This window comes from Lycium ferocissimum, chromosome 12 (genome assembly GCF_029784015.1).
Source record: "Lycium ferocissimum isolate CSIRO_LF1 chromosome 12, AGI_CSIRO_Lferr_CH_V1, whole genome shotgun sequence".
In the NCBI taxonomy this organism is placed as follows: Eukaryota; Viridiplantae; Streptophyta; class Magnoliopsida; order Solanales; family Solanaceae; genus Lycium; species Lycium ferocissimum.
In genome coordinates, this window is record NC_081353.1 from 32133920 (window position 1) to 32144911 (window position 10992).

General features: G+C 33.5%; 1 protein-coding gene across 1 annotated transcript; it reads right to left on the reverse strand.

The window, feature by feature from the left end:
• Positions 1 to 746: 746 nt before the first annotated feature.
• LOC132040333 (protein SUPPRESSOR OF MAX2 1) lies at positions 747 to 5978 on the reverse strand. Its single transcript, XM_059430972.1, has 4 exons — positions 5387 to 5978; positions 3639 to 4590; positions 2783 to 3083; positions 747 to 2649 (listed from the first exon to the last, which is right to left on the reverse strand). The coding sequence occupies exons 1-4, from the start codon at positions 5658 to 5660 to the stop codon at positions 1078 to 1080; spliced, it is 3099 nt and encodes a 1032-aa protein (XP_059286955.1). The 5' UTR covers positions 5661 to 5978; the 3' UTR covers positions 747 to 1077.
• Between the last annotated feature and the right edge of the window lie 5014 nt (positions 5979 to 10992).

A 10992-nucleotide genomic window follows, 5' to 3' on the forward strand; every position in this document is an offset into this window, starting at 1 on the left:
CCACCCACCCTCCACCACCCCCACCCACGACCCCTCACTACCACCCAACCCCACCGACATAACCAATCACCCCCACCCTACCACCCACCTACCACCACCCCCCACCCAATACCTACTTATTTTTCAAAGTTTCTATTTTATTCTTTACCTGAGTTTTATTAATATATATAAACTAATTTTCTAATTAAGAGTTAAGGGTATATTAGTAAATTTACAAGTTATTATACAGTACCATACAGTCAAATCAAACAATACAAATGTTATTAAACCACAACAAATGATACAGTCTATCCAAACATTGTGTTCATTAATACATTACAATACAATACAATACAACACTATTATACCATACCATATTGTACATTGATGAACCACGGGAAACAACCATCCAAACGAGGGTAGGGGGTTCAAAATATGAAAAAATAAACACACGAAGAAGCCAAATGAGGTTCAAATTCTCCTGAACGGAGATATCATCAGGACTAAATTTCAAATTTAGTAATAATCGAGGAACCAAAAGTGCTATTAACCCTAAACTATAAAGAAACTAATTTGATTGAAATTTGGTTACTTCCTACTATAGAGAACTTCAAATTTATTTTAAAATACAAATTGTTTGGTACAATAAAATAAAGTGAACCCGCACAAAGATTTAATGGTTGACCCAATCTCCACTTTTGATTGATCCTTTTACTAGAATAGTTGACTTCGTCCAGAAACAACTCCACATGTTAAAATGTTTAGACTTTATCCAGAGAATCTTAGAAATATTCAAAGTATGAATAAAATGTATACAAAGTTGTTCTTACAGAGGAAAATGGAGAACTTCCTAAGGAGGAATTGCTCCATCTTATTAATCATGGCTCTCATAATAATAAATACTATCTAGTACAACATTTACTATAACAACCAAACTATTAAAAAAACAAAATAAATATTGCAAAAAAAGGGTCTTGAGACCTTTCAAGGTCCCTCTAATCTATTCACTCTTTTGGTAATTCTTTTTGCTTCTTTACCCCCATAAAGTCTTCCTATTTACAAATATACCCAAGAGGAATGAGGAAAATAACACCTTCACTACTGCCCATCTGCCACTATTGTGACTTTGCTAGGTAGACATTCTCCATTGTTATGGCTATTGGAGTCTGTATGCAGTTGTTCAAGCTGAAGCCGAACGATAACATTCTCATCCTCATTGGAAGACGATAACCGGGGCTGGATTTTCTCGAAACTCGGACCTAAAACTTTCTCCACCCACTGTTCTAAGCTTGTCCGACCACGCCATAATCCACCTAGGATCCGGTCTACTATATCGTCTTCAACTTCGATCGAGACCTTGTCATCATCGACGACCATTGAGAGTTTCTTGCTGATTGTTTTCTTGATCTCACGTCGAGCAAACAGAAATTCAATTGGCTTGAATGGTATGGTGTCATCCACGGAACTCACAAGTTCGTGAGGAACTGATGTAACTGAAAATCGCCTAGGCTCATCTCCGTGCTCAACGGTCAGATCACTTGAATTGTGGGATCCATCAGTTCTATAATCCTCGAAATCTGCTGCTTCGTTGAGATCAAAAGACAGTCCTAGATTCAATTCTTTTCTAGGTCTGTCTTCATCATGCAACCAACTCGCTCTTCGCTTAACACCCCTTTCACCTATTGTTAACCTTAACTGCCAATCGGAACTAGCTAGTGAAACTAGTTTGTTTTCTTCCATCAAGTACTCATTCCTATAGCTCTCGGGGCTCATTGTCGACCAATTTCCAGTAAGAATGAAAATAACATTGCCAAGACTAATCTCACGTCCATGCGAATCCGTAAGCCTACCTCTATCCATTGCTCGTTTGATGTTCAACCGAACTATCGAATTTGCTTCATCGATATCCTCGAGCATAATAACTGAAAGCGGATTCCTCCTAACAGCCTCGGCTATCCGGTCTACAGCTGTTTTTCCACGGAAGCCGAGATCTGACTCTTCGTCATCTCGTCGTGAACCAAGGCATATCATTATTGGACTATTTCCGCAAAATTGCTCTGCAAGAACCGATGCCATTTTTCTCTTTGCGTATCTGTCGGGACCCGTGAATAAAAGCCAGATGTCGCCTTTCGGTGCGCCACCACGTGGTTTTCCGTTACCCAATCTGCATCTCGACACAGCAGAAGCCACGGACGAGGATGCATCTTGTTGCCACCAGGCTTTTTCCATTAGACCTTTGAGAAGCCTTTTAAATGTATCAGCATCTAGTGCACTAGCAAATTTGTCAGGCACAGAAGAAATGCAGCTGAGGAAATCCTTCGCTTGATCTTCCAGAGTTTTCTCAGCTGGTTTTTGCCCGAGAACTAAGTCGGTCCTTACCGGGCTGCCTGGCGGGCTAGCGGGCTTTTCCTGAGGTTGGCTAGCCATTTGGGTTGTGTTCAGTTGCAGGCTAACTCCGAGGCTTCGGTTTGGAACAAGCTTGGGTTGTAAAGGTTGACGCAAAAGCAGGTTTGGATTCGGATTATATAAGCCTGGCATAGAGAGAACGGGCGGTCCCGTTCTATGAGGACCAACATTGGACTGGAAATTCGGATGAAGTTGCAAGCACGTATCATTCCACTTCTTTTGTAGTTCTTGAGTCTTTTGCTGCAAAAGACCTTGATCCTTCTTCTGCAAAGACATAAAAAGACAGAATGATTCATCCGCTTGTACGCAATTCCAGTCACTCAAGTGTTCCGATTAATCAAGTACTCCCAAAAAGGAAAAAGTGTCGCATAAATAGAGACGGAGGAATAAAACATACCTGAGACAGAGCAGTTGCTTTACTATCACTCTTCAGCTTGGCACTTTGCAACCATTGAGGCAACTGAGGTTTTGGAGATTCTGATTTATTAGCTTCAGATGATGAATTTTCAAATTCAGATGCAAGTTTTGCCAACTCCTGTTCATACTTCTCCTTGCACTGGGGGCAACACGACGTCCTCAATCTCGGATTTAAATTCTCCGGTCCACGCCTCGGTAGTAGCGCAGGCACCGGGCCAGTAAAGCTCTTCAGAGGATTCAGAGTATCCAAGGAACTTCCAAGAATTCTTTCATTTCCAAGCCTAAAAGGTTCATAGGAGTACCAAATCAATACATCGTACTAAAAACTTAATTGGAAGAAAAAAGGTGGAAACTTTAGCCTATTTCGAATGAAGAAAAAGAATTTTGCTATCATTCTTGATAAGTTGTGTATGTTTTTAAAATAACTATTTGACAGTGCATAAACAAGCATAATAATCCCAGAAATAGGAATGCAAAGATCCTAGAACATCCAATCCAAACAAATTCTAGCGCAAAATCAAGTTGTTTCTACAAAGAAACCATAACTCCAAGAATAATTCCAGAAAGAGCATATATACTGCAATTCAAAGATTCAATTTTTATCCAGAATTGTTTCAATTCAGTGACTCAAAAAATATTCCAATAAGATCAATATTCAATTACTGTAATTCAAAGATTCAACTTTATCCAAAAATGTTCAATTCAGTGAGACTCAAAAGTATTCCCACAAGATAAATATTCAAGATTCAATTACCAAAACAGGATTACTACAATTCAAAGATTCAACATTTATCCATAACTCATAATTCAATTTTAAAATGCAAATCAAATAATACCTTGGAAATATTCCAGGATGTGGAGATCTTGAAGCAATAGGAACAGCTTGAAGATCCCAATCACTTTCCATAGTAGAATGATATACTTGACACCTCAAATAAGTCTCACATGTTGCTGTACCAATCAACCATAACCTATTACTACTATTATCATCTCGAAATCGCGCTATTAATTTCCCCATTTCCGCCACTGCTAATTTCCCAATCTCCGATACCATCGGTGGTTGTTGCTGTTCAACAAGCCATTTCAAATCACCTAAATCAAGAATCACTCCACCAGTACTACTAATCTTACTCTCAATAACCCCTCCTAATTCCTTAATCTTGTTTGGTATCTCATTTTTATCCGATAAAAACGAAATTTCCTTCTCCATATGAACAACTTGTACATTCTTTAAAACCCCTTCACCAAATTCCCCTTTTTCAATCTTCCCAAGCAGCTCCTTAACCACACTTTCTGGTTCACCTTCACCTACTAAAACTGGATTCCTTTTCTTGCTTCTCAACAAAATTTCCATCACCTTTTGCACTTCTTCACTCTTTTGAATTGCCAAATTACCAAATTGTCCTCCTCCTTGCAACTTCGGATTCAAATACATATTCCGATTTACCTGACCAGGCACCGGATTTGATATTATCCTTGGGCCACCACTCATCGAAGCAAATGTCGATAAACTGACATTATTACTTTGATGTGTCATTTGATGTGACGACGACGAGGTTTGTGTTAACGATTGTTCAATTGTCGCTTTAACAGCTGGGCTAGAAAAACTAGCTTCACGCATAACGCGACTAACACTCGGGTCATCAAGAATCGATATGATTAACTGTTCTAACTCAACTTTCACAGCTAATAAAGGTTGTTGTTGCTGTTCAGGACATCCTCTTCTTTGATGTGCTTGTGCTCGCTTTAAAGCCGCCATTAAAGCATTCGATATCGGAGGTTCAGTACCTGAATCAGGAAAACATTTTATTCATAATCTAATAAATCTTTGAAGAACGTGCTCTACAATTATCCGAAAAATAGCTAGCAGTACCCCTATTCATAACAGTACAAAAGCTACTTTAACTCAAAATAAAACAACAGTAAAACTTGTAACTATGTAGTTTTCTAACTATAAATCCTAACTAGACATGTCGAGCATACAGATAGGAAGTGGAATACAAGAAATCCACATCAAGTGTGATTTTCTATAAAAATTTCAAACTGGTGAGTTTTTGGGGAAATCAGAAAATACAAGAAAACATATTCTATATAATTCTGACTATAAATCCTGACTAGACATGCCGGGTGTATTACAAGAAATCCACATTTCAGTTTTTTTTTTTTTTTTTTATGATAGTGAAATTTTCAAATTGGATGAGTTTTTGGAAAAATCAGAAGATAAACCTTAAAGATCAAATTAAAAAAATACAAAATCCTAACCAATTTTAATTTCCTACAACTTTAAATTATTTACCACTTTTTTTCCACATATGGAAGTGAAATACAAGAAATACACATTAAGTTTGGTTTTCTGAAGATGTTAGTTAAAAAAAAAAAAAATATCAAACTGGGTGAGTTTATATTGGGGAAATCATAATATAAAAGCTCAAAATCGAATTAAAATACCACCAAATCCTAACAAATTCCGGTTTTACTTTCCAATACCTTAGGCCTCAGATTAAAATTTAGCTTTAGACCACTAATTTTATAAAGATCGAACCAAAACATCACCAAAATTCCCGGTTTCCTTAGGACCAAGTACCTTGAGGCATATTTTGTGCAGTTGGTAATCTTTCTAAAGCAACAGAAAAGCAAAGTTCAAGTGCTCGACACTGAAGTGGATGAGATGAATTTGGGTGAGAACGAATACAAGCTTGTCGAAGATATCCTGAAGGTGAAGATAGCAAAGTAGCTGCCACGTGTAACGGTGTTGTTTGTCCATGATTTCTTCGACTTGCTTCAGATATTGAATGGTTTAATACTGTTGACGCTTCTGGTGTTAGCGTTTGTTGAATCGTGCTCAATCCTGCCCTCATAATGAACACGAAGTTTGGAAAACAATTTTTGAAAAAAAAGAGCAGAGTTTAATCAATTTGTGCACATAAGACAGTGGGTCTTCGACTGGGGTGAAGTCGTAACAAGGTAGCCGTAGATGAACCAATTTGTTGCAAAAGATGAATGAAAACGAGAGATTTCAGAATTTGAAACAATTTGGGTAGAAAATGAATGGAAAGATGATCAAAAAGTGGAGAGAGTTTTTTTTTATGCTTCACAAAATTGTTGATTTTTTTTTTGTTTTTCTCTTTCTATCTCTACATACAGCTAAGTGTTTGTGTTTTTGTTTTCTCTTTCTATAAAAGAGATGATGATGAAGATGATAAAAGCAAATGAACACATGCACACCGTCTTTTTTTTTTTTTTTTTTTTTTTGGGTTCATTAAATACCACAACCTCTTTTTTCTTCTCTCTTCCAAAAATATCGTCTTTACATTTCTCTACATTTCTACGCGGTAAAATATTTACACAATTAAGTCAATTTTGACAAACAATAACATGATAGCCAGTATAGTTTCATAAGTGCTGTTTGGAGAGAATAATGTGTACGCAGTTTTATTCATCTATTTTAAAGGTAGAAGGGATATTTCGAGAGACCCTTGGCTTAAGTAGAGTATATTAAATCAAGTTTGAAAGCAAATATAGTAGTGAAGAAGTCGAAGCTGAAAACAATAGAGAAGAGAACATTAGCAACAATAAATGATATGATAATCGAGGCAAGAGTTATGCCAGAATGTAAAAGTGAACGGAAAGAGTAAATTGATGATGGATTTTTGTAAAAGATAGTTGTTATTTTATAAAATTATTAATCATACAACAATTACCAATAATCTGATCATGCAAATATTATTTATATTATCCGCATATAAAACTTAAATTCCATATATCACACGTTTCATCTTAATGACACTTTTTTTTATTGTCTCAAAAAATTACAAGCTTTTACTAAGAACCTTTAACTTAAATTTCTCATTTTATGTTTAATATTATATTTTAATGAGTTTTGAAAAATAAAAAAATCAATTTAATAATTAGCGTAAATTTATGATAATTTTATAGTATAATATCTTTTTAAAATAAATATGTGATAAAGAATTGTTGATTGCTAGGAAACAGAAAAAAACAAAGGTGGCAAATTCTTGGTTTATGAGGCAAAGAAAAAGAGGGCATGGCATTTTTTTTTTTTATTGTAATGTTTCTTTCTTGAGTTATTATACAGTTGGGGGTGGGGGTTAAGTGGGTGGGTAGGTTAACTGGGGTGGGTGGTTAGGGGTAAGGGAATTTATGGAAGAAAGGGAGATTAGTGAAAGTACTTTCAGTTGCAAAGATTTCTGGAAAATGCTCTGTGGAAAGGAGGGGAAAAAACAAAATTGCCCTACTTTTTGTGTCATCTTCTTCTTTTATTTTTTTAATCAAAGTAATAAAAATGGTTTCACCTTTCCATTATTTCTTTCACTAAACTAATAAACAAAGCAATCTTATGTCATTATATATTGTTTTTCAAAAGATGATGGGGGAAGAGGAAGAGAAAGAAGCAAGAAATAAATAATACTAACTAAAAGTTGAATCTTTTTAAGGAGTGGGTTGAAATTAGACTTTAAGTTTAAATTTCAGTAGAAGCAAAATATTACTTTACTTTTTCGTGCTAACTATATACATATTTTTTCTTTGAGATTTAAATTAATTGATAATCTTAAAATATTGTTTGTCATAGTAATACGAAAAGAAATGCAAAGTTTTCATTTAGGTTTTTATATTAAATTAATTTCCCAATTTAATTTTGAAAACTAATTAACTAATTCTTGAAAAGTAAAAAATACCACATGAACAAAAGTAGTAAGTGATTTATTCTCATCTATTCATATTTTAATAGATAAAATTATTCGATACTTATTAGATACTATTAGTTATCCGTAAAATTAGCCAAGCTACATGTAAACTGACCGAAGCTGTTGTTATAAAAAATAAAAAAAGGTGAGAGAGTGAAGTAAGAAATAAAATAATACTAACTAAAAGTTGAACCTTTTTAAAGAGTGAGATGAGGAGATTCATGAGTGGCTAAAGATTACTTTTTTATTAGGCCTTTTTATTATCTCTAAAAAGCTTCTTTTTTCTTCTATCTTTTCATTCACTATGACTAATTGACTGCCTTTTTAGTTCCTTCATTTGTTTTGCAATTAGTTGTTTCTCTACTTTTGATTGATACACAAGTTTCCCAATCTACTTTTCTAGCGCGTGTATCTACTTCCCCTTTGCATAGTGATTCTTTTTATATGTGCTTATTTAATATCCTATTTTCTTTTCTTCCATTTAATTTATGTGTCTCAGTATGGTTAGGTATGACATTTAAAAAAGTAAATAAGACCTTTATATTTTGTGATTTTTAAATTAAAGATGTGTGTAACGCACAAAAATGTCCTCTGAATCTTGTGATCTTAAGAACCCGTTTGGCCATGAGAACTTTTCATTTTTTTTCAAATTTTTTTCTACTTTATTTGAGAATCAGCGCTTGGCTATGAACATTCCAAATACAGCTTGAAGTTTTATTTGTAATTTGAAAAACACCTAAAACCTTTTTTTTACTTTTTTCACTTTCACTATATTCAAATAACCAAATATTCTTTGCAAAAACTATAATCAAACACAACTCCAGCTTCAACTTCAACTCCAACTTCAAAATTCCAAAAAAAAAAATGAAAAACATTTGGTTTACATGGCCAAACGCCTACTAAATATGTCAGGTAGGTTGTTGGATTTAACGAGTTACTCTCAAATACTATAAAAAGTGATATTCTTTTTTAAAATAGACTAAAAAAGAAAGTAAGACAAATATTTCATTTTACCTTTAATCAAATGCTCTTATATCATTGAAATACCATAACATATCTAAGATTACAGATTTTCAAAATATATATTGATATGTAACAAAGTCTTTTTTTCTTCTTCCTTTGAATTTGTGCCAATCAAATATTATCATATAAAATAAAATTGGATGAAATATCAAGAGGCTGTTTGGTTCAAAATCAAATTATTCTAGAATTATAAATGAAATTTAGTCCTAGCATACGATAATCAAAATTATCTAATCACACCTTTTATATTAGATACATAATTTTATAACTATCGTATAAAATTTATTCTGGTTTTACGTAGTACCCTCAATTTAATACAGAATAAATTTATCCCCAATATTTTATATCGGGATAATATTCTCTTAAGCCAAACGTCTATCGAAAACAACCTAACTACTTTCACAAGGTAGGAGTAAGGCTGCATACACACTATCCTCCCTGAACTCCATTTATAAAATTATATTGAATATGTTATTATTATTTTATATCGGGATAACCTACTTAATTCCTTCGACCAAACCCCCCCTCCCACCAAAAAGAAAGAGTCGACACCATTTTTGAGAGAGTGAGATACACGAATGGTATAGAAGCGTGATGATAAGGCTGGAAATTTGAGTAAGTCGTGTTAGCCTTTAAACCAATTTTCTGCTTTTCACACGCAACTGCTGCAAAAAGGTATCGCACGGGCTATTCATACTTAATATTATAAAAAACCTTCTTTTTCACCTTTTATCTTTTACACTCTCCCAACCACCCTATGGGACCACCTCTCTTTTTCTGAAAAAAGAATCAAGAATTGCCTTTATGCTAAAGGTTAAAATTTTCAAATTTTGTTCATGTATTATATTATTTGAATTAAGCATTTTTATAGTGAGGGACATGCTCTTAGAGAGAAAAGTATGAAGGTCGAGATTAGAGTAAAGCGTTAAGTGGATAGTTGAGCATTTTCTCTCTTCGCAGTGGTGCCTATTTGTTCCCTCACCCTTTATTCGTAATAGTGTTATTATGGTAGTATTATCTCATTTTTCTATTCTTTGATATTGGTGTGTGTGTTACATTGGTTTTTCTTTCTTCAGTTACTTTCATCTCTTGCATATCTTTCAACTTTCTTGGCATTTTCTCCGTAGCTCTCTCATCTCTTGCATTTCTTTCAATCTTCCAATGTATATTTGGACAAAAAGTTTTGTATTTTTTCTGTTGATGAGGGTTTTTTAAATTATCATCCGAATTTGAAAAATCTCTCTACACTTTTTTTCCAAAAGAGTGAACATATATGTTCACTTACTGAGGTTAGAACTCTGTTAATGCAAATACAAGAGAATTTGCTAACGACAAGATATTTTTTTCTTCAGCCATTCGGGAGTAAAGCTTTCAGTTACTGAAATTTTGTCATTTAGAGTGCACCGTTCGGGATGATTAAACCAAGAGTGTTGTTGAATAACTTTGTTAATCTTCCCTCTGTATATTAAAAAAGAAAATTATATAGCTGAGAAAATTTCGCTTGATGTACTGCTTTTGTATATGTATTAGGTCATAACTCATAAGTAGTGTATGTAGCATTTCTTTTTATTTACTTAAGAAAAATAATAAAGGGATTATAACTATTACAACGTAATACACAAATGGTCCCCTGAGTTTTTTTTTTTCCCCATTCAGGTATTTCCTGACTTAAAAGGACTTTATTGACATTAAAACAGGAAAGTTCCTTGTTTCCCCTGAAAGTAGTAGTAAGTCAAAAATTGAAAAGTTAAAAGAAAAAAAGAGAGAAACTAATTTTCTATAGTACAGTAGATTCCATTTCATGTCATAATATATGTTAGTTATTACTATATATCAATGGGTAAAATAAATACTAATATCAGAATTTCAAATCTTTTTTTCCAAGGAAAAAAGCTGTTGCTTGAAAGACGAACCTGATCAATTAGCAAGTATCTACTCAACATATTTTCTATTTTATTCGATCTATCACAGACTGCCATTTCTAGTAAATATAATAATTAATTAAGTAGCTAATTACTCCACTTTGAACTTTTCACGCTATTTAAGAAATAATAAATGAAGTACATAATTTATCAATGTGCCCATATTAATTAGTGCATATTTTTTTATTGGATTTGAAAAATGATTTGAAGTGAGTCATTAATACTATACATAAAACAGGAAAAATAAAATTGTCTCCTCTTGATATGCTAAAAGTGACAAGTAAAAGTAAAAATTTATTTTTAAAATACTGGACGAGTAAAAGTGAAGAGGGAGTAGCTCGTTAAGCTTGCCCAATTTTTTTTGGCACTATAAGCAACAAATTCTACTTTTTTTTTTTTTGAGGAGCTTTCAAGTACCTTTAATGTTCCTAACTAACTTTCATTTAAATTTAAAATCTTAAATAAAGTTAAGTTCATGATTATCACTAGTACATTTGACTTTTTATTACTCTTTAACTATAAAGGAGGCATTTGAACTT

Excerpts from the sequence above, each read along its gene's own strand:
- LOC132040333 (XM_059430972.1), bottom strand. The coding sequence starts at position 5,660 with ATGAGGGCAGGATTGAGCACGATTCAACAAACGCTAACACCAGAAGCG. Across the intron at positions 4,591-5,386 it reads TGCACAAAATATGCCTCAAG|GTACTGAACCTCCGATATCG; the intron begins GTACTTGGTCCT and ends TTCCTGATTCAG. Across the intron at positions 3,084-3,638 it reads CATCCTGGAATATTTCCAAG|GCTTGGAAATGAAAGAATTC; the intron begins GTATTATTTGAT and ends TGAACCTTTTAG.